We start from the raw sequence: 27,992 nt of genomic DNA on the forward strand, positions 1-27,992 counted from the left end.
ATTTATATTTGCTTAGCTGTCTAGATTTGCAGAGTCTTGCCACAATCTGGAGTACCTAAAGCTGAGATTATGATCTTCATTTTACAGATGATGAAACTGTGGCTCAGAGAGTCTGAGTGACTCACCCAAATGACATACCTGAGCCCCACCTTGATAACTAGGGCTCCAACTTGGTTCTTCTGATTTTCAGTTCTATGCTCTTTCCTCTCTATCACAGTAACTCAAGGGGTTTACAGGTAGGAACTCAAAACAAGCACACATAAAAACTTAAATAACAATTCAGGATAATAGTATAAGTGATATCAAAAGACAATAAAAGTGTCAAATGACTGATATAGATAATAATTACTGGAGGGATGACCAGGAAGGTCACTGTGGGTAAGAGTCAGCAGAGAAGACCTCCAAGAGGAAGTGGGACTTAAGCCTGGCCTTTGACACTGGGTAGGAAAAAGACAGTGGGAAAATAAAGGGAGGGCATTCTAGAGTATGGGAAAGGAAGAATAAAGGTGGAGAGGTGAGAAAGCGAAAGTCTTATTTGGAAAAAGAATGAGGAGATCAAAGTAGCTGGAGAAGAGAGATTTGTACTGGGGAGGAATGGAAAATAAAACTGAAAAAGTGCTCTTGAATTTCTTCTTTTTTTTTTTGGACACAGCACAAGCTTTGACTAAAAAATGGAGAAACGAGAACTAAGTTCACAGATCAACTTCTCATCCACCTGGCAAGAGGGATTTAATTTTAAAGAGTAAAGACAAAGGGAGCAGAAGTGAGACTAATGATGGGGAGGCATAGGCATTAGTGCTCTTGAATTTCTGACAAAAGGATTTCAACATGTCTTGTAGACAATGGGGAACCATGAAAGAGTTTTGAGTGAGAGAGTGAAACTGAAAGCAGTTTGGGGGCCAATTAATCTGGCAATATGCACTGTATGTATTGTGCTAGGAAAGACTGGCGGCAAGGAAGACCAGTTGGGAGGCAGTGACAGTCAGTCAGGGAGAAGGTGACAAGAGCCAGTATTAGAATGGTAGCACTGGGACCATAAAGGAAGGCCAATTATAATTGACATGATGAAGGAAGAAATGTCAGAATCTTGTGAAATAGGGAGGGCAAAGAGTCAAAGTTGCCTGAGTGTTTTCAAGCCTAGGTGACTTGAGAAAAGAAGATGCCATGAACACAAATGAGCACGACAGGTAGGGAAACTGGTTCAGGGAGTTTAGTTTTTGACATTTTGGGTTAGAAGTAACAATGGAAGATCCAGTGAAACTATCCAGTGGGCAACTGAAGACATAGAGGTGGAGCTTGGGAGAAAGGTCAGACAGAACTGAGTTGGCCTGGTGTAATGGAAGAAGCTCTGGAATTCAGGGGTCCTGGAGCCTCGTCTCTGCTCTGCCCCTAATTTACTAAGTCATGGGCAAGTCATATCTCTGGGCCTGTTTCCTCCTTTGTAAAGTGAGGGGGTGCCCCGGCCCTAGAAGATTTCTGAGATACTCTCAAGGACTATGAGTCAACTGAATTGTATTCACATGTATATATGTTCTCTCCAAGAGAAAAATCAAGGCTCAGATGAGGGGAGGGGATTAAATAATCCCCAAATGCTATGACCATGACAGATCTTGGAACTCTGTTTACTTAGGGAGTAAAAGAGAAAGAGAAGAAGTAATAAGAGAGAGTAAAGTAGGAAGAGAGAAACTTTAAAGCAAGGGGATAAAATAAACTAAAGTTAAAAGTATTACAATAAATGGAAGAAATAGTTATATCAAATATGACAAAGGGTTAACATGTACGTTAAATAAAAATACATTTAGATAGATAAGAATACCACTAAGATACCAATTGGAGAAGGATATGAACAGAGAGTTCACCCAAGAGAAAGTGCAAATAGTAAACATATGGGAAAGTGTTCAATCCCACGAGTAATCAAAGAAAGGAATTAATAAGTTAATGTTTAAGCCATCCAAAGAGATTTCTAATAAAGTCCAATGCTGGGGCTGCAAGGGAACTGGAACACTCGCATGTCATTGTGGTGTTGAAAACTGTGCAGTCCTTTGGGAAATCAAGCTCTATAAAAACATTCATGCTCTTTGATCTAGTAATCTCACCCCTGGGAACTTTTCCTAGGAAGAGGATTACAAAGAAGAAAAAAGCTATATGCATTAAAATATTCAAAGCACAGAAAAATTGGGAGTCACCTAAATGTCCAGTAATAGGGGAAGAGTCAAATAAAATATAATCTACTGATGGATGTAATTTTATGTGGCCATTGAAATGATAAATATGAAAGACTGTAACACAGAAGAGTATCTGCAATTAAGATTTTTAAAAGAAGAATTAAAAAATATATGTATACTATGATTGCACTTATATAAACAAATATATATGTATTATACAAATTGGAAAAGCACAGAATGTGGAAAAATAAAAACAATTGTCTAGGGTTGGGAAGTTGAGGTAAATATTTTCTTTCAAATTTTGCTTTAATGTTGTCATAGTGGAATTTATTAATGTGGTTTTTATAAAAAGTTTTAAAGAAGATATGCAACAGGGTCAAGCGAAGCAGAGAAGTCAAAGAGGATGAAGGCAGAGAAAAGATCATTCAAGGTTTTGCTTATGAGGCAATTTGTGTTCTAGGTACAGAAAAGTGTAGGAAGGAAACCAGATCCAGAGAGTTAAGGGGTGACTTTGTGGTGAGGAAATGGGATTCATGGTACTCTTTCCAGATATTTGAGAGTGAAATGAATAAGATGAATAGAATTTGGTTTTTGTTTGTTTGTTTTAATTTATTTATTTTGGGGTTGTGTTGGGTCTTTGTTGCTGCACGCGTGCTTTCTCTAGTTGTGGCGAGTGCGGGCTACTCTTTCTTGTGGTGTGCCAGCTTCTCATTGCAGTGGCTTCTCTTGTTGTGGAGCATGGGCTCTAGGCACACGGGCTTCAGTCGTTGTGGCTCTCGGGCTCTAGAGCCCGAGGCTCAGTCGTTGTGGTGCACGGGCTTAGATCCCGCAGCATGTGGGATCTTCCTGGACCAGGAGGGCTCAAACCCGTGTCCCCTGCATTGGTGGGCGGATTCTTAACCACTGCACCACCAGCGAAGTCCTAGAGTTTGTTTTTTAAGACTAGATGTAATCAGTTACAGAAGAGGCTGAAAATGAAGAGGGATACACAAAGGAAAAGGAAAGAGGGCCACTTCTTATTCTGGGACTGCAGGGAAGAAAGGGAGAAAGACAAAATGAATATAGTAGAGTTATCGTGAATGAAACAGAGGGAAGCTGACATATTAGATTTTCTCCGTTTTTCAGGAGGCAAGGTAACTCTTTTTTTTTAACATCTTTATTGGAGTATAACTGCTTTACAATGGTGTGTTAGTTTCTGCTTTATAACAAAGTGAATCAGTTATACATATACATATGTTCCCACATCTCTTCCCTCTTGCGTCTCCCTCCCTCCCACCCTCCCTATCCCACTCCTCTAGGTGTCACAACGCACCGAGCTGATCTCCCTGTGTCATGCGGCTGCTTCCCACTAGCTATCTATTTTACGTTTGGTAGTGTATATATGTCCATGCCACTCTCTCACTTTGTCACAGCTTACCCTTCCCCCTCCCCATATCCTCAAGTCCATGCTTTAGTAGGTCTGTGTCTTTATTCCCGTCTTACCCCTAGGTTCTTCATGACCTTTTTTTTTTCCCATAGATTCCATATATATGTGTTAGCATATGGTATTTGCTTTTCTCTTTCTGACTTACTTCATTCTGTATGACAAACTCTAGGTCCATCCACCTCACTACAAATAACTCAATTTCGTTTCTTTTTATGGCTGAGTAATATTCCATTGTATATATGTGCCACATCTTCTTTATCCATTCATCTGATGATGGACACTTAGGTTGCTTCCAACTCCTGGCTATTGTAAATAGAGCTGCAATGAACATTTTGGTACATGACTCTTTTTGAATTATGGTTTTCTCAGGGTATATGCCCAGTAGTGGGATTGCTGGGTCGTATGGTAGTTCTATTTGATAGAAAGCCCAGAGATAAACCCACGCACATATGGTCACCTTATATTTGATAAAGGAGGCAAGAATATACAGTGGAGAAAAGACAGCCTCTTCAATAAGCGGTGCTGGGAAAACTGGACAGGTACATGTAAAAGTATGAGATTAGAACATTCCCTAACACCATACACAAAAATAAGCTCAAAATGGATTAAAGATCTAAATGTAAGGCCAGAAATTATCAAACTCTTAGAGGAAAACATAGGAAGAACACTCTATGACATAAATCACAGCAAGATCCTTTTTGACCCACCTCCTAGAGAAATGGAAATAAAAACAAAAATAAACAAATGGGACCTAATGAAACTTCAAAGCTTTTGCACAGCAAAGGAAACCATAAACAAGACCAAAAGACAACCCTCAGAATGGGAGAAAATATTTGCAAATGAAGCAACTGACAAAGGATTAATCTCCAAAATTTACAAGCAGCTCATGCAGCTCAATAACAAAAAAAACAAACAACCCAATCCAAAAATGGGCAGAAGACCTAAATAGACATTTCTCCAAAGAAGATATACAGATTGCCAACAAACACATGAAAGAATGCTCAACATCATTAATCATTAGAGAAATGCAAATCAAAACTACAATGAGATATCATCTCACACCAGTCAGAATGGCCATCATCAAAAAATCTAGAAACAATAAATCCTGGAGAGGGTGTGGAGAAAAGGGAACCCTCTTGCACTGCTGGTGGGAATGTAAATTGATACAGCCACTATGGAAAAGAGTATGGAGGTTCCTTAAAAAACTACAAATAGGAGGCAAGGTAACTCTTAAGAGGTCATAGGGGAGGATGAAGTTGGGGTCTTGAGAAGGTAGAAAATACAGGAAAGAGTTGCTCTGGAATGTTCACTAGGAACTCAGCAGGCTAAGGGGAACGGGGGCTTAGATGAAGTTCTAACACATCAAGTTTCAGTGGGTCAAGCCAGCCTTGGGCTCTGACTTCACCTGCAATCCCCTCTAGTCCTAGGAGAGAGAAGACTGTCCCAAGGTGAAAGTCAAGGTGTTTAAAATTAGAGTGTGAAGGAAGGTGGCCCAAAAGTAGCAGACCATAAAGTCTGGGCAGTTAGTCTCAGTTAAGCATAGGGGACTTCAATGGATTGGAGAAATGGAAGAGCCTGGGTCAGCTGTGATGAAGAGAGCAACTTTGTTAGGTGGGGCTGGTGGATAGGAGAGGTGATAGGTGAGGAGACTGTGGTCATCAGAATAAAAGGGAGCGAGTGCCGATGAGGAACAGCATATGAAACAGTCTAGGCAGTGGCCATGAGACTGGGAGGCTAGTAAGAAGAAGGCCAGTTCATTAACTCCTAGCAGAAGGGGTCCTTGATGTCTAGAGAGGAAGAGGGAGCACTTACAAGAATGCAAAGGGGGACTCAGGGGCAGTGAAATCATTTTTTTTTCTGCAGACCAGCCCTAACTTTACTCTCCAGAGAGACCCCTTAGAAGCCAGGAGACAAGCAAGGGATCAGAGCTAGGTCAGCAAGAGTGGGGCAAAAGGAAAGGAAGGCTGGAGACTCAAGAGACCAAAGGACTGCAAGGCAATTTTAGAGAGGGTGCCTGGAAGTGTAAGCCTACCCTTCTCACGAATGCCTTCCCAGAAACTCTTACTTCCCAAGGCTTGGGAGTTAGCTCCCCAAATTCCACACCCCACCCCCACTCCTGGAAGTCTGTAAGCACTAAGATAGTGCTGGAGAGGAGTGACTGGATGGGAAACTCTGAGGGGAGCTGTCCTAGTCCCAGCGCCTTGCCCTGTCCTCGAAGTCCTAAAACCTGATCTGAAAGAGCTGGTGACAGATTTACCTTTATTTAGGGCAGGAGCTAGAGAAAGGGGAGAGACCAGTGGAGAGTCAGCTCTGGGCCTCAGTCCCTGTCACCACCCCAATCTCTGCACAAACCTTCTCCACCCTTTGGTGCTGGAACTTATGCCATAGACACGAGAGCTCCTCCCTTGCGTTCTGAGCCATCCACTCTGCCTTTCATTAAGTACAGGAAAGCTGTCAAATATGTTCTCAGCAAACCTCATAAAGAAGGGCCAGTCCCATTCCTGTTCCAAAGGCCATTATCAGCTTGGGTCCTGCCCCCTGAGGCTCCTCAAGGTCCCCACCCCATGGGAAGACTCAGGGCTCCCTCTCTACCTCATGGCTACCCACCATTCAACAGGACCATGCCTCTAGCTGCACATGGGGACCCTGTCAGGCAGGCTCTCTGGGACGGTGCCCTAGTTCAGCGCCTCGGTAGACAAGACTATCCTGTCTTCCAGGGGAAACCAGGGAGTGGGTGTGGGCACTACATATGTCACTTCACAGGCATTTGTGATATGCTGGTGCCCCCACTTCCTGATTCTGGCTATCACTGTCAGATGAGTCAGGCCAATACTGAGATCACCCCAGCTTCTTCACCCCTCCAGTTAAATGCTCTGGTCTGGCTGAAGGAATGCATGCTATACAAGGATATGGGGGGAGAGGGCAGGAGAAGGAGGTCTGGGGAAGATTTCCAGCAGCCTTGTAGGACCAAGAAACAGGACCAGTGGCCCCAGGAAGGGGACAGAAACAAAGAGAAAGAAGTCGAGGACGAAGAGTGGCTGCTAGTGTCTTTGGCTAAAAAGGAGAGGGCAACTGAAGGATTTAGGAGAGATGGGGTCACACGTGATTTCTCTGGCCCCTCCTAAATCTCAGGGTGAGGGCCTCTCTCCAGAGCTCAGAAAAGAGGAGAAAGCAGCCAGATAGGGTGTCACTATAAGGTTCCCTCCCCTCTGCCCTGCACTCACCCCCTTTCCTTCACTTCCCGGCTTCCGTTACAATCTATCTGCCCAAGCCGCCATCCTGGGGGGTGGCTGTCCACCTGCAGCTGCTGTCCTCAGGCAGGGACACCAGCGCCAGAGAGGAGGCAGCTGTGGGGAGCCAGGGCCTGCCACCCCTGCAGAGCTGCCGGAGCTGACGTCAATACTTGTCCCCAGTGGGCAAATAGAGCACAGGATCCAGGCAGCTATTGGCACTGGCCAGAGGCCGAGTCACTTTACAGACCATGTTGATGATGTTCAGCACCCAGCATCAGCTTCCAACAGCCTTGCATGTAATAAACGGTGCGGGTGATGTGGAAAGGCACGAAGCAGACAGCAAAGACAGTCAATACCACAGCGATGGTGCGCAGCGAGCACAGACGGGAAGATGACTGGGCAGCCCCTGGCAAGGGCCGTTACAGGCGCTGGGCCATGAGCCCATAGCAGACAAGAGTGACCAGGCAGGGCACGTCAAAGAGCAGCCCCATGACTGCCGAACTGAAGTGCACGTAGTGGTCAAACTCCTCAGGCCGGGTGGTGTCGTGGCACAAGATGATGTCCCCCTTAGGGCTGGTGGTGACAAAGAACAAGTTGGGCACGAGGCAGCCAGCTATGACCAACCAAACTGCCAGGCAGAGAAGGCCAGCAAGGCGCGGGCAGCCCCAGCGCAGCGCCCGCAGCGGGTGGCAGATGCCCAGGTAGCAGTGTACGCTGATGCAGGTGAGGAAAAGGACACTGCAGTAGAGGTTCCAATAGAAGAGAAAGCGGATGAACTTGCAGAGCCCAGTGCGAAAGGGCCAATGGTTGCGGGCTACATAATAGTAGACGAGGGTGGGCAGCGACAGGACGTACAAAGTATCTGACAAAGCTAAGTGGAACATGTAGGTGGCTGTCGTGTCCTAAGGTCGGAGGCAAAAAAGGAAGAGCCAGATGGTCAGGGCATTGAGGCCTAGGCCCAGCGCAAACACAACTGCATATAGCTCACGGGCAGCAGGATAAACTTGAACTCCTCATTAAACCGGCAGTCCAGCTCCAGCTCACTGTCGTCAGGATCTGAGTGGGGGCCTAAGGCTGTGAACAGTGAGGACTCCGTACTGGTCATGGTCCCCCTAGGGGTGGAAAGGGCAGAAGTGAGGGTGACCAGATTTCCCTGGCCCCCCAGCCCTGACCTGGGGCAAAAATGCAGAGAATGGGGAGGGCAATGGTTGAAGCACAAGGGGGAGTTGAGAGGATGCATCTGGGAGTAACCTGGGTCAGCCTGGCTCCTGCCAGAGCTCCCTCGGTCCAGCCTGGGGAATAGTAGGCAGCAGGCAGTGCCAGGGCTCAGGAGGGCAGTCAGTGGGTTTGGGTCGTTCTTCTGAAGCTGACTCTGTCCTTCAGAGCTTGGTTAGCTAAAGGGGGTCAAGGCCTACCAGGACTATCCAATGTAGGAAGATACCCAGACCCAAATTGTCTCCCAACTTATCACAACAGCTGTGTCCCTGTGAAGAGGGCATCTCTCCATACAGTAACTTCTCTCCCCTGGTCCCAGTGTGTCTGAACTACAGTGATCTCTGATACCTTCCCCCAGCCTGGGCCAGCCCAGAAACCCCATCACCACCCTTACCCAAGAAACTTGGCACGTCTCCTACCTGCTCCCCTTGAAGCTGAGCCCAGCTGACTCTGTCACCCTTCCCCTTGGCAGCCAGAGGGCATATCCAAGGGGGCGGGGTTGGGCGTGGGGCCTGTACCTCCTCCCTGTCCTGGGAAATCATTAGAGCTAGAAAGGCCCATCAAGATTATCTAGTCCCACCCACTCAGTGCACCATTGGGAAACTGGGGCCCAGTGAGATGACTATTTAACGGCTCCTAGACGACTGTAGGAGAGAGTACACAAGGAAACGTCCAAGTTGACAGATGAAGAGCCAGGCCACTGGAGATAACTAAAACTGCAGGAAGATCATAGAAATCTGTATGAGCAGAAACATGGAAAATGAATGTTAGCATGGATAACACATCAAAAGATTTTAGGAAATCTAAACTACTGATATAAATCTTAACTCCATGTGCATATAATTATAAGAAATCTGTATATAGCACTTACTACATGCAAGGCACTGTTCTAAGTGCTTTGTACTTATTAATGGCCCCACAGGCTCTCTGTGATGTGGGTATCATGATTGTCCCTACCTCACTGATTAGAAAACGAAGGCACAGAAAGTTGAAGTGTTTTGCTAATTAGTGGTAGAGTCAAGATTTCAAACCCAGGAAGGCCAGCCTTTGAACCAGGCTTTAGCAATCCATAATTGCTATGCTTAGTGGCCTCTCTAAGCCACTGGCCATAATCTAGGAAAGGATAAGCAAACATGTTCTGAGAGCCTATTACGTGCTTGGACCAGTTCTAGGCACTGGTAGTTCACTAACAGTAAACAAAACAGGCAAAACCTCCTACTCTAATGGAGCTTACATACCAGTGGGAGGGAAAAGATAATAAAATTAACAAGTAAAATATATAGATCATGATCATTGTTATGGAAAAAAGTAAAGGAGGGAAAGGGAATAGAGAGGGTTTCTGTTTTAAATATTAGGGTGACTTTTGAATAAGGACCAGATGGTTGTGAGGAAGAGGAAACATAGAGAAGAGGTCAGAGAGTTTGGCACAAACCAGATCATGAAGGTCCTTGGAAGCCATTGTGAGGACATCTTGGCTTTTACTTTCAGTGACTGGGAAGCCATTGAGAGTTTAGAAGAGACAAGTATCAGGATCTGATTCACATTTTAGAAAGATCCCTGGCTAGCTCTATGTTGAGAATAGACTACAGGGCTAGGGACACAGGAGGAAGATCAGATCAGAGGCCATTGCCAATAGAGATGATGGCGGCTTGGACCAGGCCGGTGAAGGTGGTGAGAAGTGGCAGATTCTGGCTAGCTTTTGAAAGTAGAGACAACAATATTTACTGATAAGGGGTATAAGAGAAAGAGAGGAGTCACGAATGACTCCAAGATTTCTGGCCTGAGCAACTGGAAGAATGGACTTACACCATTGACAAAGATGGGGAAGGCTGTGAGAGGAGTAGGTGTGGGGAAACATGAGGAGCTCATTTTTCCACCTGCCAATTTCAAGATGCCTATTATGCATGTAAGAGGAGGTGGTGGGGAGGTGATTCACTCCTCCTCAAGGATGCTAGCCCACATGCTTCCCTTACAGACTCCACCCCCTCCTACATACCACCCTTCATCTCTCTCTATCACCCCAGGAGACCCTGGTCTGAATACAGCCAAGACAGTACGGACACCAAGCCTAGATGTTTGAGAGCCTAGTGCTAGGGAACATGGAATTGTCAGGAGCTCTGGGCCTAAGGCTCCTGGGGCTAACTAAGTCTCCGTGATTATGGAAGTCTTAGGCACAGGAAGCAAGCTCTGGGCCTGGAGGACTCTGAGGGTAAGGTGGGTAGTGCTCTTGGGGAGGGGGAGCAGGCTGCAGTAGAATCCAGTCTGAAGGGAGCTGGGAAACAATGGGGACTCTGAAGTGATCTTCAGATCCTGAGAATGTTGCCCAGCTGGATCCCGGGAGTGAGGGGAGGAGGCAGGGCTGTAGGGGAGGCTCTAGAATCTGGAATCTAGATCTCTTGGAAGAAGCAGAAACCTAGATGGGGGAAACCTGGAGATCCTTGCCCAGTGAGGGTGTGGTGGATAGAAGGTAGGCGTGGAGAAAGCACTCATAGCCTGAATCCTGGACAGCTGATCACTGTGATTTTGCACAAAAGGCTCAGGTGTTTGGAGCCAGACAGACCTGAATTCAAACCCTTGTTCTTCCATGTATTAGTTGTGTCACCCTGGATACCTCTTCATGACTGAATTTCCTCATGAGTGAAATGGGGTCAATAATACCAACCTTTTAGGGTTTTCTGAATACTGAATTGGTTAATAGATGTGAAAACACTTTGTAAACCGTAAAATGCTGCTAATCTGTAAAGTACTTTGTATTATTTACTTTGCTCCCAGGGGTGAAGCTGGCCTCTTCAGAGGAGGACAAGTGTGATCTGAACCTTGGCATACACCCAAGGGGACATTCCAGTGTCCACTAAACTAGAGAAGCCCCAGGAGGAGCCAGCTTCCTGCTCCTATTGCTTCAAGCTGGTTTAGCTCTGCCAGGTTTCTGCCAGTCCCTGGACGCAGCTGCAGCTGCCAACGCTGCCACCACTGCCGCCCAGTGGCTACTTCAGGAAAAGCCCTCTCCCAACATTCCCCAACCAGAAGCTAGCTTCCGCTGACGTCACCTGGGCCAAAAGGAATGCATGCCTTCTGAAAGGCTGCAGACCAGACCCCTCTCTCCTGTGAAGCTCTTCCTCACTTTCATTTCTGTGACTTTACTCTGATTCTCCTATTCCTCTGGATGTTCCTTCTGACCCCTTCCCTGGCTCCTTTTTGTCCTCCTTCCTCCAAATGTGACCCTTCCGCAACACTTACTTCCAGATCTCTTCTCTCCTCTCCTCCTTCTCCATTCCTCCACTGTTTCTTTCTCTCTCCTTCTCTCCCTCTCTCTCTCCATCCACTCTCATGATTTAACTTACAAGTTATGAATAATTATAATGACCAATGAGATTCCAGCATACAAATCTCCCTCCGATCAAAATTTCTCTTCAATTGCCTAGGTTTTCTTTATGAAGTGAAAAGACGAGGTCGCCTGCTGAAAGTAAGGTGCAGTGTGGAGTGGAATAAGACAATCCTCACAGGCTTGATGGAAAGGAGCAGTAACCTGAAATCCTTGACAATCCAAATTTACTAATAAAATCATGGGAAAGTGACTGGTTCCATATAATTGTACCCAAGTTAGTGTTGTCCAGGTGTCTTTTCTATAGCGTTCCCTTTTAGTCTTTCTAAATGTCTGTTCTTTATCTCCAACAAGGCTGTTAACAACTTTAGACTAGAGACCAGTACCACTGTGTCCGGTACCTAGGACAGCAGGGGAAGTCTCTGTTTCTACCATTTGATTTGTCTGCCTCCTCTCCATCCTCCCGCACTGAGCCAGTACCGTTGTGCAGATCCCACTTAACTCTGCTGGTATGCTGTCAGCTGCAATAACAGAAAATGCCAACTCAGTTGACTTTAAAATAAGGAAATGTATTGTCTAGCATCTAAGTCCAGGAGCAGGGAGTTTTCGAGTTGATTAATTCAACAGTTCAACGATGTCATTCAAAAAATCCTGATTCTTTCCATCTTTCTGATCAGCACCCCTCAGCCTGCTGCTCAGCAACTCTCATGGTCACAAGGTGGCTGTTGCATTTTAGGCATTGCATCCAAACATGGAAATACCACTGACAAAAGGAGAGGAAGGCCTCTCTTCCTGTGTGTTTATTTTTATCACTCAGGAAACCTTTCCCAGAATCTCCCTAGCATGCTTCCCCCCATGTCTCAGTGGCCTGAGTTTCATCATGCCTATAACTAAACCAACCACTGGCAAAAAGGATGAAATGACCATGACTGGCTGAGAGGAGCAGAGAGCCAGGTGGAGGAGGGTGGGGTACATAAAAAAGTGGGGATTCTGCCCACAAGAAGGAAGGGAGAGATGCCTATTGAGTTGATAAACAATCCTGTCTGCTAGGATCCCTTATGGAATAACCAGCCCTTCCTCACTCAGCTATCCGGTCATCACTTCCAAACTGGAAGGACTGTCTGGGAATATCACTGGGATGTGCAGAGTGAGGGTGGGTAAGGACCTGAAGATACCTCTCCCATCAATCTATCACAGGGGCCAGACACTTCACCTTTAGAGATGCACTCCTTTGCCTTCTTACTCTTGCCTCCTCATAAAATGCAAATACTCTTGATCAAAATAAAACTATGGTGTCTCTCTTTGGGAGACTACTAACTGGAAAGGGACACAAGGGAATTTTCTGGGGAGCTAGAAATGTTCTATATCTTGATCTGGGTGGTGGTTACATGTATGTACACATAGGTGTAGTAGTTTCTTATTGCTGCTGTAAAAAATTACCACAGACTTGGTGCCTCAAAACACCATTTATTCTCTTACAGCTCTGGAGGTCAGAAGTCCAAGATCAGGTTCACTGGGCCAAAATCAAGGTATGAGCAGGGCTATGCCTGAACTGTGACAGCCACTCGGCAACCATGAGGGACTATAGGGAAGAATCTGTGTCCTTGCCTTTTCCAGTTTCTAGAGCTGCATTCCTCCATCTTCAAAGCCCAGACATAGCATCTGGCTGCAGTCCTCATATTGCCTTCTGTCTCTGCAGTTAAATCTCCCTCTATATCCCTCTGCTTCCCTCTTATAAACAGACTAGTGATTACATTTAGGGCCCGCCCGGATGATCCAAAATAGTCTTCCCCTCTCAAGATCCTAAATTTAATCACATCTGCAAAGTCCTGTTTTGCCATATAAGGTAACATTTATTGGTTCCAGGGATTAGGACCTGATATCCTTGGGGACGCATTATTCAGCCTTCCACAGTAGGTAAAAATTCATCAAGCTGTGCAATTAAAATTTGTGCATTTTACTTTTGCTAAATTATACCTCCGGCAAGAAATGCACATACTCCAGGAAAAGAGAGAATGGTTTAAGTTCAATCATAATAATGAATTAAAGGCCTATGACATCTACCTCCTGTTGAGAGTACCATGGGCCTGAGTTGAAAGAGGGGCTAAGCTTCAAGTGTGGGTCTGAAGACAAAAATGGGTTGAAGGCTAGTCCAAAAGTACATTCATTCTGACTTTTCACCTTCTCCATAGACACCAACCTTCTCTGCAGAGTCTGGGCTTCTAGCTGTAGCTGAAAATCCCTGAGAAGGAGAGAATTACAATGACTAAAAGCCAAGGCCCTGGGGTGCATACTAACAAGGAATGGCAAAGGCTAACTCGGTTATTTGGGCAAAGAGATTATAGGACAGCTAGCTCTCCAGTGCCCACAGTGGGGGGTGGGAGATAGGGAAGGCCCAGCCCCCTGAGCCACGGACATAGTCACCCTCTGAGGAATGGACACGCTGTCGAGGAGGGTTGAGGGCTGCATCTATGGATAGATACTAAAGCGCAGCCGGCACTATGGTGAGGTGAGGTGGTGTAGGGTCCTGTATCCCCAGAGCTTGGATATCCTGTCTCTACATCCCCCATGTTCATGAAGCCTGGGCCTGGGCCCTATGGGAAGGACATTGTGGGGAGTCCTGGCAGCTGCAGGATAGAAATATCTCTAATTCCATGAGTGGTCATATGAGGCGAGGGAAGCTGCTTAGAGCCTATAGCGTGGACTTAGTTTTAGGGATTGGAGAGAGTCAAGGGCTGGGGGGCAGGAAAGGTTTACTTCAGGTGGGGGTGATATAGATGTCAATTGCTTTTTCCATCCACAGGCAACATCCTGCCCAGAGAACCTGCCCCTGGGCCAAGACTCCTTTGTTACCTTCCTCTCCAACAAGAAAAGAAGTTCAAGGCTCACAGACATGTGCACACAGCTCAACACATTCAGCCTCCCCTGCCCTACCCGACCCGCATGTACGGGAGATTGACTCCTGCTGTGCACATAAGCTGGGATAATCGGGTCTCTAAACATCACTTCAAGAGTCCCAAGTCCTAAGGAGTGGGCGGCTGGGGAAGGGGTGCTCTTTCCCATACCTCTGGCTTTTGTGTGGCCTGTAATAGTTGATCAAGAGATATAGAAAGACTGGAATGTGACACAAGTCTCTCCTTTCAGAATCACAAAGGCCTATGCTTTGAGCCCTCCTATTTCTATCTCTCACATTGCTTTTCTTTTAATGTCCCAGAGTCCCCTTTGATCCCGGTCCTCAGGTTCAAGGCCTCACAAGGCCAAAACCTTGTAGTTCCCTTTCTCAAGCTCCCCTGACTTTAACACCATCAGATTCAACCCCTGACTCCGGCCCTGTCCCAGCAGCAAGAGCCTGCTAATCTTTTAGCCACTAATCTTTTAGCCACTAATCTGCTTTCCAAACTCTTGGCACCTGAGCTATTTATAAAGCAGTATTTCATGCCCCCCCAGAACCCTATTCTTCTCCCCTGACCCCCACCAATCTAAAAACTCAGAGGACCTTGGGTATAAGAGGTTGGGGAGGCGAGCATAGTGACCAGAGCTGGAGACGGATGTGAGCTTCATCTTCCTCCCCAGGTAAGAGTCCAAAGTCTTCTATTTCCAGCCCATACTAGGCCCCATATCCCCTGCCCTTAGCACCCCCATCAATATATCAAGAAGCACTTGAAGGGCACCTTTCCTGACACAGCTGACAGGCACTCAGGCTGAGAGACCCTGGGGGAGACCTCTGGAAGCTCCCCTAAGTTCACCCCTCAAGCCAGATCTAATACACATCAAAGAAAAGCATTAGAGAGACGTCTTCCTCTCTCTAAGTATCCCTACTCCAAGGCTTAGCACCTGGGGACATGGATGGAGATAAGGGTGGGAAAATCTGGGGAGGGTGATGAGAGCGATGAATAGGTTCAAGGAAGGCTTTCAACCCCCATACAGGTTTCTGCCACCAACAACCACGAGCATTAGGGTACCAACCTTTTCTCTCCCGCAACTTTCTCCTTTCTTAGCTGAGTGTTAAGGCCACCGTGAAGTGAACTCAGGATCAGAATCCATTGCAGGAGCAAAGCCAGAGTCTGGGTTTTGTTCATTCATTCATTCATTCATTCGTGTATCTAACAAACATGTCTTGGTGCCTACCGTGTGCCAGGTGATGTTCAGACTCATCCAGTCCAATTCTCCTCATACTTTCCTGGATGGAGGCCTTTCTCCAGACAAATTTCTTCTCTCAAAAGGCTCTCAAGAGTGCCCCAGCTATTTCAAAAAGCCTCTCTCTTTCTGGAGAAAAGACAGTATGGTTAGTCAACAATTCATAAAAACTAGGGAAGGTTTTTTCCAATGTCCAGGATAGTTGAGATTATGGCTGAATAAGTAACCTTGGCACGAGGGAGAATAGGAAGCGTGGATGGTGGTGAGGTGTCTATCTAAGAAGAAAAGGGTTCATCCCACTAGGTGTGTCTGGATGGTATACCAGAGCCAGGTAAGGAGAATAGGGACCAAATGATTGAGCCTTCCCCCTTCTTTCCCTTTTGCCAGAAAAGGCTCAACAACAACACCATGGCCAACATATCCAGGTAAGTAAGAACTCCTAATTCTCTGAATCTGTGACTTGTCACTTACCCAAACCCAAGTACTTGCCTTTGGGGTGAAGGGGTTTGCAACCTCTCCCCAACTTGTGTCTTGGACTCTATCCCAACTTCCTCCACCTTTGTGTCATTTCGCTCTCCCTGGGCCTCTTCTTTTTTTCTTTTCCAGCTCCTCCCCAATCCCACCAGTAAGATTTATTTATTATTTATTTATTTTTGGCTGCGTTGGGTCTTAGTTGCGGCACGTGGAATCTTGGTTGTGGCGCGCGGACTTCTCTCTAGTTGTGGCGTGTGGGTTTTCTCTTCTCCAGTTGTGGAGTGCAAGCTCCAGGGCACATGGGCTCTGTAGTTGTGGCGCACGGGGTCCAGAGTGTGTGGGCTCTGTAGCTTGTGCCACTCGGGCTCTCTTGTTGAGGCCCGAGAGCTCAGTAGTTGTGGCACACAGGCTTAGTTGCCCCAAGGCATGTGGGATCTTAGTTCCCTCACCAGGGATCGAACCTGCGTCCCCTGCATTGTAAGGCGGATTCTTTACCACTGGACCTCCAGAGAAGTCCCTGGGCCTCTTCTTCTAATCCTAGAAATATTTCCTTTTCTCCCCCACTTCCCTTTCTCTTCTTCTCCCCTTCCCTTCTCTTCCAATCCCCCTCCCTATCCTCTGATTTTCTCCTCATAGGGTATTTAAGAAGACCTGCTCCAATGGCAAGGTGAGAGAACCTGGCCCAGCTGGGCAAATAAGAGGGCAAAAGGGATAGGTGGGTACGTCCTTCAAGGTCTCAGGGGTTTGGGTTGGGGGCTTCAGGGGAATCTTTTCAAAGATGATTATGAGAATAACATGGGAGGTTGTTCCACAACAGCTCTCCATCTACCTGGGGAAACGGGACTTCGTGGACCATGTGGACATGGTGGAACCCATTGGTCAGTGAGTCCAAAAAGGGAAAGAGCCCGGGGAGAAGGGAATGGGGGTGAGGGAGTAAAAGAAAGCCAAGAAAGGACCATGCAGAAGAGGAGGCCAATTAAAGAGAAAAATGGGAGGAACCATTCAGGGGTCAACTTCTGTTTCATAGTCTGAGGACCTTTCCTGACCAGAGGGCCATCTCTCCCCCTCTCCACAGACGGTGTAGTCCTGGTTGACCCTGATTACTTAAAAGGTCGAAAGAGTAAGTAAAAATCCTTGTTGGTCTGTGTATGTGCCAGGAACCCCAACCTAAAATGTCACACATGCCAGGCAAGTAACCTGAATGAGTGGAGTGGACGTGTGGACCAGAGGGGTATAAGAAAATATAAAAGTAGTGGGAACTGTGAATGTCTTGTCTGGTGGAGGCTAACCACTGAGAATTTCAGCCCAGTGTGGCCAGATTTTCCAATTGTTAAAGAGGAACTGGAAATGAAGCTCAGAATACAACCTTGAGAGGCCCAAAGTCTGAAAAGATTCTAGTGCCCCTTCCCCAAATGATATTCAAAATAGGTATATTTCTAAACATAAATGAAATTTTGTTTTTCAAGATCACACAAAATTTACATGTGTGCTGAAATTAAGTCTTTTTCTAAAATTTCTGATTTTCTCCATTACTGTTGGTGGTGCCTCTGCTTAGGCTGCCCATGGAAAGATCCAGTACACCAGAAATCCATATTTTAATGCAAATTTCCTGATTTTCAAATGTTGGCAACTAATTAAAAGATTTTTAAAGGCCTGGATAAATCAAAAAACTTTATTTTTCCATAGGCTGGATGTGGCCTTCAGCCTGCCACTTTGCATTTGCTTTTTCCTTTAATTGCATATGTCTTTTCATATCTCCTTTGTGTAGGGAAACCCATTTTTTCCATTAAAAAAATCCCAAACAAAGAAACAAACAAAACAATAACTACAGCAAGTAACAGCAAGCGACATTGCTCTGGCCACAGTATTATATATCCAGATTACACTGAAATATTGTTTTGCCACTTTTTTTTTCTTTTAATTCTTACGCTGTGATCCAATTAGACTGAAAATTGGGTTTGATTTGAAAAAGGCTCAGAATAAATTGATGAATACTAGTTCAGATGTAACCTTTAGATACTGTGGAATAAACCAGACTTAGTCGCTCAGATTAAACAGTGCAGATAAACAGTCCACCCAGTTTTAAATAGCGGAGGAACTTTGGGGTATGGCCAGTAAATTAACCAACTTATTTAAGACTCTCAATTACTCTGTAGCTCTAAAACCTAAACCATTTTTTCACAGTCCTACAAAGTCTTCAGAATAACCTACAGAAAGAAATCTTTAGTTGAAAAAATGCATGTCAATCCAGGAATAAGATGTGTTTTTTCCTTTAATTCTAATCTTCTTCATGTCCCTTAGTAGTTTTATATTATTATTCATTTAAGTTGTATATATTTAAGTTTATTCCTTAGCTACTGTATATGTTTTGTTACTTTTATGAAGATAATCTTATTTGCATCATATTTTCAAATATGCTTTTTTTTCCTTTTGAGGTGCATTTGTTGATGTGAAATGTGCTTACGCTACACCCTGAATGAAAAAGGCTGGTTGTAGGGCAATATATGTGGTTGTGCGAATGAAATGCGGTTTAACAAAAATTGATGTGGGATCTCTCTGTATTATTTCTTACAACTGCATGTGATGATCTCAAAATAAAATGTTTCATTTAAAAAAGGCAATGAGAGAGAAGTCAATAGCTAAGGTGGCCTTATGTTTAATTATAGAACAAAGTTGGGAAGCAAATGCAACAGAAATTAACAGCAGTTGTCTCTGGAATATGATGTATGATGGCAGGGCTTTGATTCTCTTTGTGTTTTCTGATTGCCACACAATGAATATGTATTGTTTATATAATAAACACAAATATAAATTAATAACTTTAGAATAGATGTTGAATTAAAAAAAATAAAAACAAGCTATTTCCTAACACACTAAAAAAAGGATGATTCTAAACGGCCAGAGAGCCAATAAGGTCTTGGGGGTGGGGTGATGCCCTCCCCACATGCCACAGCGGGATGTGACAGAACAATTCATCTGATTAACACCTTTACCTCAGGGGCTATTAGATACCCTTCTGCCTGGTCTCACCTGATCTTTTTCTGTCTTATTTCTCATCTCTTTCATTTCCTCCCTTCCATTGCTTCCTTCCAGCCACCTCTTTTCCTCTTTTTCTCATCTTCTCTGTTTTTTTCCTTTCCTTTGCCCCCTCTTTCCTTTTCCTTTTCTTTCTCTCTCCCTTTCCCACTTTTATTGGCATAATTGGGAACCAAGGTGAATTTAATTTGTTGTATCTTTTGAAAATTGTTAAGTTTGTCTTCATTGTAGAAATATTAGAAAGTACAGATGAAGGAGAAAAAGACTGTAATCCTCTCACCCAGAGATAATCACTAATATTTCACTTCATATTTTCTGAGCAAAAATATCTATATTTTTATTAAAAATACTATATTATAAATAACATTTTCTAATCTTTTTTACCTATGCAATATGTAAAAATCTATAAAGTTTTAAGTTGCCTAGTAGTATATTGTATGGATGTACCATAATATATTTAGCCAACTTCAATCGTTGGACATTTTTTGTTATGATAAACAACCCCATAAAGTACATGCTTGTATGTATTTCTTTTCATACTTGTCCAATTATTTCTTTAGACTAAATGCCTAGAAAAGGAATGAATGACCAAAGGGCAGTCACACATTTTTAAAGGTTTCTATTGCCAAATTGCCCTTTAAAATGGTTGTACCAATTAACTCTCCCTCCTGCAGGGTATGAAGTTGCCCATTGCCCCAGTCATTATAAACACTACCATTATCATTACTTTCAGTCTTTGTTGTATCTTTTGAATTCATTTGAATTCATTTTCTTTGCTTGCTCGTAATTTTGAAAGCAGATAATCTGGCTGTTTGATATTTTGATCTCTTAAAAACACAAAAATGACTTGCTTTCTACTAGTGTGTGGCTCTTGGTAGTTTTCTTTTCTTTGGGTCAGGGCTCCTGATTAAAAGTAAGATTCCCCACCCCTGTTCTAAATCTTTCCTTCCCTCAGTCTCTGTCACTGTCTTTGGACAGCTATCTTTCTGTACCCCATCCCACACCACTAGTGCACTCAAGTGACTTTCTATTTGCCCCTAATCTGAGGTACTAGCTGCAATGTATAAGTTCATTTATAACTGTTCCACTTTTCTAATATTCCCATGATCATCACCATCATCATCCACATCTAATTTAAATTTCCAAAGGGATTTCTCATACATCAACTCCTTACAACCATCCTATGAGTTAAGTTGGGCACGTACGAGACTGGGCTTTGGAGTCAGGCCTGAGTTGAAATCCTGGGCTGTCACTTAGCTGCTCTGAGCTCATTTTCTCTACCTGTAAAGTGGAGGTAATAATACTTCAGAGGATTATTGTGAGGTCCAAATAACATATGTAGAGCTCTCAGTGCAGTCCTATTATTGACAGGTGAAATAACTGAGGCTCAGACAACTCGAGGGGCTTATGCAAGTCATATTCAAGCCCAAGTATTCTGACCCTAGAGAATTATGTAATGAATACCCTGTACTCACCACCTAGCTTTAAAAAGAATTACAGAATCAAACTGAAGTCTCCTGTGTATCCTTCCCTAATCCCATACTCCTTCCTCCCTCCCTCCTTTTCTTCCTGCCTCCACCGCAGATAATTACTATCCTGAATTTGATGTTTATTACTCCCATGATGTTTCTATACTTCTACTCTATATTTATATATCAGTGAGTGACTTTGGTACTGTTCTACATGCTTTTCAACTTTATGTACATGGTATCAGATTGTGCATATCATCGTGCAGCTAGCATTTTTTACTCAATAGTTTTTGAGACTTAACCATGTTAATACATGGAGTTTAGTTCATTTATTTTAACCTCAGTTTAGTATTCCATGATATGAATATACCACAACTGTTTACCCATTCTCCCATTGATAGGTATTTAAATCATTTCCAATCTTATGCTATGACAAATGTTGACGCAATGAACATTCTCATAGGTATCTCCTTATAGACATGAACAAGACTTCCTCTAAATTCGTCTTAGATCATAAGATATGAGAAGATTCAGCTTTACTGGATAATGCCCAACAGTTTTCTAAAGTGGCTGTACTGATTTGTTAGCAAATTTTTTTCTGCATTCCCTTGACCAACTACAAATCTCTAGGTCCTTGAATTTTCTATTGTATCAGTCTTAACATCTTACTGGTTTCCTCATTAATTGAATTGCCCTCTGTAAAAAATAAATAAATAAACCTAGGGACTCTGACAGAAAAAAAAAGTGGTTGTACTAATGTATATTCCCACCACAGTGTGTAATGAACCACATTGCTCCACATCTGGAGCACTGCTCAACACATAGTGCTGTCAGACTTTAAAGTTTTTGACAATATGATGGCTGTGAAGTGTTATCACATTGTGGGTTTTTAAAAATTATTTATTTATTTATTTGGCTGTGCTGGGTCTTAGTTGCGGCATGCAGGATCTTCATTGTGGCAGGCGGGATTTTTTTTTAGTTGCAGCATGCAGGATCTTTTAGTTGCGGCATGTGAACTCTTTTTTTTTTTTTTTTTTTTTTCCGGTACGTGGGCCTCTCACTGTTGTGGCCTCTCCCGTTGTGGAGCACAGGCTCCGGACGTGCAGGCTCAGCGGCCATGGGTCACGGGCCCAGCCGCTCTGCGGCGTGTGGGATCTTCCCGGACCGGGGCACGAACCCGTGTCCCCTGTATTGGCAGGCGGACTCTCAACCACTGCGCCACCAGGGAAGCCCCACGTGAACTCTTAGTTGTGGCATGTGGGATCTAGTTCCCTGACCAGGAATCGAACCCAGGTCCCCTGCATTGGGAGCGCAGAGCCTTAACCACGGGACCACCAGGGAAGTCCTCTCACTGTGGTTTTAATTTGCACTTATCTGATTATCATTAGACTGGACATGTTTTCATACCTTATTGGCCATTCTGTTTTGCTCTTCTGTGCAGAGTCTATTCATAAACTTTGCACACTTTTATATTGGGCTGTTTTTATTTTTATTACTGATTTGTGGGAGTTCTTTATGTATTATGAACACTAAACTTTTGTTTGTTATATGTGTTGCAAGTATTTCCTCTCAGGCTTTTGCTTGTTTCATTATTTATAAAGACACTTAATGTAAAGAAGTTTTAAATTTTACTATAGTCAAATGTATTGATCCTTTTCTTTATGGCCATACTGTTTTGATCATATTACATTGTCTCTCCATGTCTTCCTCTGAGCTATTTAAGATCTCCTTTCCCCCTCAGGTCTGACAGGTCACTCTCTTCCTCCTTTGCCTGCAGTGTTTGTCATGTTGACGTGTGCCTTTCGCTATGGCCATGATGACTTGGATGTGATTGGTCTGACGTTCCGCAAAGATCTGTATGTACAGGTCCAGCAAGTGGTCCCAGCTGAGCACAGCAGCCCCCAGGGGCCCCTCACAGTCCTGCAGGAGCGACTGCTGCACAAGCTGGGGGCCAATGCCTACCCTTTTACCCTGCAGGTACTGACCCCAAGTCCCGGGTAAGGCTTCCAGGGAAGATTAAGAAAGGAAGCTAAAGAAGGAGAACAGAGGAAAGGGGTCCCTGTTTCTTCTGTTTGCTGACCTCCTTCTGATCTTTTAGATGGTTGTCAACCTGCCCTGTTCGGTGACACTGCAGCCAGGTCCTGATGATACAGGGAAGGTGAGGTCTGGGTTCTAAAAAAGAAGGACAGGGGGATAAATGGACAAGACTAGAGAAAGGGACAGTTAAGGGACGGGATCAGACATTTCCTTATAAACCCATGAGGAAGGGAGGGGTAGTGTCAGAAATGAGTTCTTCTTGCTCCTGCCCCTTTGCAGGCCTGTGGTGTTGACTTTGAAGTGAAGAGTTTCTGTGCTGAAAACCTGGAGGAGAAAGTCTCCAAGAGGTATTTCTTTGGTCCTCTCCAAAATCCCTGCCTCCGGCCTGTGCCATAAAACAGATCTTGCTCTCAGGACAGAAACAGCCCTACTTCTAACCTCTGTAGCACTGTCACCACCAACTCAGATGCCCAGTTCTGATTTCCCTCTGACTTCTCTTCTTTGCTCTAGGGCAAGGGTCAGCAAACTTTCCTGTAAAAGGCCAAAAAAGAAATATTCAGGCTTTGTGAGCAATGTAGTTTCTGTTGTAACTACTCAGCTGTGCCACTGTAGCATGAGAACAGCCATAGGCAGTACGTAAATGAACGAGCGTGGCTTTATTTATGGACACTAAAATTTGAATTTTACATAATTTCCACATGTCATGAAATATTATTGTGGATTTCTTTTCAACCATTAAAAAATGTAATAACCATTCTTAGTTTGCAGGCCATACAGAAACAGGAAGCAGGCCAGATTTGGCCACTGAGCCATAGTTTGCTGACCTGTGGTCTAGATACCTACCTTGAGGGTCCAGAGGAGTTCTCTGACAGAGGCCTCCCACCACCTCCCCTCCCCAAGCAAGGACTGGGCTATGGGGTTAGCATGAGAAAGGTCTGTGGGTCCTAAGGAGACATTCTGGCTGTCCCCTTGGCCTCTACTTAGAGACTCTGTGCGGCTGGTGATTCGGAAAATCCAGTTTGCACCCCTGGAGCCAGGCCCTGGTCCCTGGGCCCAGACTGTTCGCCGCTTCCTTCTGTCAGCTCAGCTCCTACAACTCCAGGCCTGGATGGACAGGGAGGTTTGTCACCCCCATTTAATGCCCCCTACCTTGCAACCCCTCTGACACCCTTTCTTCATTGATCTCCTACTTGGGAAGACAAGGGTGGAAGCCAGGGTGACAAAAGCACTGAGGAAACAAATTCTAGGCCTTGATCTGGGTGTTCTCCCTCCAGTCTTATAATGGGCCTCTCCTCCTGCTTCAGGTTCACTACCACGGCAAATCCATCACTGTCAACGTTTCCATCAACAACTGCACCAACAAGGTCATCAAAAAGATTAAGATTTCAGGTGAGCTTCTTTTCCTATCCCCCGCACCTGGTCCCAAATCCAGAGGTCTTTTTCCAGAACTCTGCCCCACTTACCCAGTCTGCATTCTTCTAGGCTTTCCCTCCATTGCAGGCTTATCAGAACACGTATCTCTGTTTGTCCATATGCACATCTTAGTATATCATGAGTAATGTGCCCGTGTACAAGGGCAGCAAGTTGGGGTCTCGAGGATGACTGACTAATTGTAGTCATGTGTTTTTCCCGGCTCTTCAGTTGACCAGATCACAGATGTCATCCTGTATTCACTAGACAAGTACACCAAGACTGTGTTCGTTCAGGAGTTCATGTGAGCTGGCGCTGGGGCCTGGGTCAGAGAGCCAAGGGATAGGGTGGTGGGACGAGGGCCGGGGTCTGGAGGCAGAGGAGGGGGTTGGGGAAAGAAGGAAGTGGAGAAGAACCCAGGACTGAGGAACATCAAGGTGAGGGTTGATGTGGAAAGAGGGAGGGATTCTCAAGACAGCTGGAGGGGGGATACCACAAGAGGATCATCAAGTCCTGAGAGAGGGCAGAGGCATAAGTATTTCCCACCAGAGTGAATTGTTCCCACTCTCCACAGTCAGACATGCCAGCTCTCTTGGATACTCCAGTAGTTTCATGGAATCGTGCAAAAAACTCTTGGGAATGAGAATCACTTAGTTGGCAAGCCTAGCTTAAGTTCATCTCTTCTTTTCCTTTGAAAGGGAGACTATAGCTGCTAACTCCACCTTCTCCAAGAGCTTTGCAGTAACCCCACTCCTGGCTGCCAACTGTCAGAAACAGGGCCTGGCACTGGATGGCAAATTCAAGCATGGTGATACCAATCTGGCCTCTAGCACGATGTAAGCTCAAATGTAACTCCCAACCTTCATTTTCTACCCCCAACCCATTCTGTGTGCTATATGTACAGTTATGAGGTTTCACCTTCAATGAAGCCTACCTGTTTTTAAAAATGTCCCTAGGTCAGTGTTCAGAGCTGCCTCCAGGCAAGAGGGCTGACAGTAAGCTAAATAATACCCATGGGACCAATGGCAGGCTTAGGTCATAGGCAACAAGAAAGGAAAAAGTGGAAAGGAAAAATTCCTTATGTTGTATAATATTTCACAGCTCATAAAGGTCTTACGTATGGTACTGTTATCTTCATAAGAATCCCATTAAAGTAGGCTGGATATGTATTCTTATTCTACTTTACACTTAACAACCCTGAGGCTCAGAGAGATGAAGGAACTTGTCCAAGCTTGCGTAGCTAATAAGTGGCAGAGATGGAAAAGATTCTATCACATGTCATCTGGCTCTAACACTGCGATCTCTACAGCAGCTACTCTCTAGTGAAGATAGAAGTTCAATGCAAGACAGATGAGAAATGGAGAGAAAAGAGGACAAAAAGAAGAAAAATATGATAGGAATTGATATAATTCTACCAAATCATTCATTTGGTCCTATGCCTAACACTTGGAGGCCCTAGTGTAAGATGTATCTCCCACCAAAAGCCATCTGCCACCATCTAACAAGCATCAATTCCCACTGCCTTTCCCTATGCCTTATCAATCATGTTGCTATGGACTATTATTGCTTGAAAGAGCCTGAGAAATCATACAAACAGCATTATTTTACAGATAGAGGATCAGCATCCCAGGGCAATGAAGAGACTTTCCCAAGATCATATAGTTTTCTGTGCCTTATTTTTCAATCAGTGGGTTTTCATTGAACACCTGCTACATGCTTATTCCTATGCTAAGCAATGTGGGAGGATACAAAGACGTTTAAGACAGTCTCTGCCTTCAGCCAATTTACAGCCTAAACGGAGAACAAAGAGGAATTTAAATGCAATCTAACAGTTAAATGTTAGTACGTGTGGTTCAGACTACAAATCCAATAGAAGTTAATAGAAGCCAGCACAGCTGGAGAGGGCTTCCTAAAGGAGACAGAAGGAGCTAGAGCTTGAAGAAGGTGTTGGATCTGGATAGCAACAGAGGAAGAAAAGAGTGTTCCGGGTTGGGAACATAGCCTGTGCAAAGGCTAGAAGGTAGGAATCTGCATGGCACGTTCTGATGATGGAGAGAGCATGGGTCCACTTAGGTTGTATCCCAGGTGTTAGGGAGTTAGGGCAGGAAGGTTAGATTGTTAAGGGTCATGAAAGCCAAGCAGTGTAGTAGTCATATTCAGAGAGGTAGGCTCCTGAGCAGAGGGTGACCTGGTAAAACTGGATCTGAGGAACAGAAGTGTGGTCCCGATGAGTAGGAGATCAGAGCCTGGGAGCCCTGTCAGATGACAAAAGGTGCACTGAATGAATTAACCCCCAGCCCCTCCCCTCCAAACACACAACAATGAATACTACCACCTCCAGTCTTCGACCAGGAATGGACAAGGAACTGCTGGGGATCCTGGTGTCCTACAAAGTCAGAGTCAACCTGATGGTGTCCTGTGGAGGGTGAGTAAGAGTGTAGGGTCTGTCTGGGCAGGGGCTGGGGAGCCACTTCTGTTTTCCTCCCAGTTGGACTGACCCACTCAAGCTATTCCCCACCCCTTTTCCTGGACCAGTTTCCCAAACCTGTGAGCTCCACGAACAAGCCACCTTCCCTTCCAGAAACCCATTCTGTGGTTGAGTTGGCCTTACAATCCTTCATTCCCCTGCAAAATTAGGTTGCTACTAACCATTTCCAGCTGCTAATTTTAGGGTGTCATTCTATCCTCAGCATCCTAGGTGACCTGACAGCCAGGTAAGACACTGTGGGGAGGGGGAACTGGGGCAAGAAGGGGAGGATGCGATCAGGAGACCAAAGAATGACACAGGAGAATCTAAGGGCATCCCAGGACTGAAAAATTGAGGGAGAGGTTCAGGGAGTGGCCTTGGAGGGAAATCTGTAACTCTACCTTGGGATCCTTGCAGTGATGTTGGCGTGGAGCTGCCCTTGATCCTGATGCATCCAAAGCCATCGAACGGTGAGTGACCAGGTGGGACTCACAGGAACAGTGGTCCCAAGGGTTGGGGACCAAGCAGTTCTGATCTCATGAATCGAGGACTGGCAGTTTGGGTAGAGATTGAATAGCAATAGGTAGGTTGGGTGTCTAGGTTTTCAGGGGAAGTTGTGTGTGTGTGTGTGTGTGTGTATTGTGTATATGGGAGGGAGAGGGTTAAAAAGGGAGAGGAATGAGTAACAGGACATTTCTTCAGGGAACTTATCAGCTTCAATCCATATTTCCTTCCCTCTCCATGCTTGCTACAGAGGCTGCTAGGTAAGAAAATGTGAGGCCTGGAAACCTCGCCCCCCTTTCCCCACTGCCACTCTCCATTTTATGACGATGGAAATGGAAAAAAGCTTCCCTGGAGTGTTGCTTTCAATAGGTGTGCAGTGGAAACATATGGTTTAGCTTCGTGTCATAGTTCAGTGCTTTTCATACGCCCCCCTCTTTCCCTTTTTGCGTCCCCCGCCCTCCACCTCCTGCTCTTCTCCCAATCGTCCTTCCCCCTCATCCCTTCCAGTTTTCTTTTTCCTTCCCCCAGCGCCTCCTCACCCTAACTTCTCCCGTCTTTCATTCTCCCATCCCTTCCCTCCTTCCCACCCTCCATTCTTATTTTCCCTCTGGCCCTCATGGGGGCTTTTTTGTTGGCAGACTGGGGAGGACACAAAGGAAACAAGCCAGTGTGATCCAAGTGGGGCGGGGGCAGCTAAGAGGCGGTGAGGATCGGAGTTGGGAAACAGGGAAGGGATCACTTCTCTGGGATCAGGAAACGGGAGTGGATGTGGAAGACGCTCAGACAGCTGTTCCTAACCCTGCATTTCCCTCTGCTGCTTCTGCAAGCTCTGAGGACATAGTCATCGAGGAGTTCGCTCAGCAGCAGCCCGGCAGAGAGGAGAGCCAGGAGGCTTTGGCGGCTGAGGGGGATGAGGGCACCTGAGTGCCTGGCTCGGGTGCCTCTGTGTGGAAGCCCCACTGTAACACTCTAATAAATCAGCTTGTCCAGATGTGCCCGCTGATCGCTTTGGTATCTCCTCCTCCCGCAGGAGGGTAATGGAACTACCTAGAATAAGCCACCTCCCCACCCGCCACCCCACATCAGTGATTAGATCT

At 45.2% G+C, this 27,992-nt stretch overlaps 2 protein-coding genes across 2 annotated transcripts; one reads left to right on the forward strand and one right to left on the reverse strand.

The window, feature by feature from the left end:
* Positions 1 to 3,464: 3,464 nt before the first annotated feature.
* Positions 3,465 to 7,929, reverse strand: P2RY4 (pyrimidinergic receptor P2Y4). Its single transcript, XM_004286874.3, is given in 3 exon segments — positions 3,465 to 7,117; positions 7,119 to 7,804; positions 7,807 to 7,929. Coding segments are annotated over 3 exon segments (1,077 nt in total). The 3' UTR covers positions 3,465 to 6,849.
* Positions 7,930 to 15,906: 7,977 nt separating this feature from the next.
* ARR3 (arrestin 3) lies at positions 15,907 to 27,890 on the forward strand. The gene is made up of 15 exons (XM_033439116.2): positions 15,907 to 15,923; positions 16,609 to 16,639; positions 16,790 to 16,850; positions 22,255 to 22,454; positions 22,576 to 22,635; positions 22,794 to 22,861; positions 23,499 to 23,634; positions 23,819 to 23,903; positions 24,156 to 24,228; positions 24,623 to 24,760; positions 26,266 to 26,349; positions 26,615 to 26,638; positions 26,809 to 26,861; positions 27,146 to 27,155; positions 27,723 to 27,890. The coding sequence occupies exons 1-15, from the start codon at positions 15,907 to 15,909 to the stop codon at positions 27,817 to 27,819; spliced, it is 1,137 nt and encodes a 378-aa protein (XP_033295007.2). The 3' UTR covers positions 27,820 to 27,890.
* The last annotated feature ends 102 nt before the right edge of the window (positions 27,891 to 27,992 follow it).

This window comes from Orcinus orca, chromosome X (assembly GCF_937001465.1).
Source record: "Orcinus orca chromosome X, mOrcOrc1.1, whole genome shotgun sequence".
NCBI lineage: Eukaryota > Metazoa > Chordata > Mammalia > Artiodactyla > Delphinidae > Orcinus > Orcinus orca.

Excerpts from the sequence above, each read along its gene's own strand:
- ARR3 (XM_033439116.2), top strand. Across the intron at positions 23,635-23,818 it reads AGGCCTGGATGGACAGGGAG|GTTCACTACCACGGCAAATC; the intron begins GTTTGTCACCCC and ends CTCCTGCTTCAG. Across the intron at positions 23,904-24,155 it reads CAAAAAGATTAAGATTTCAG|TTGACCAGATCACAGATGTC; the intron begins GTGAGCTTCTTT and ends CCGGCTCTTCAG.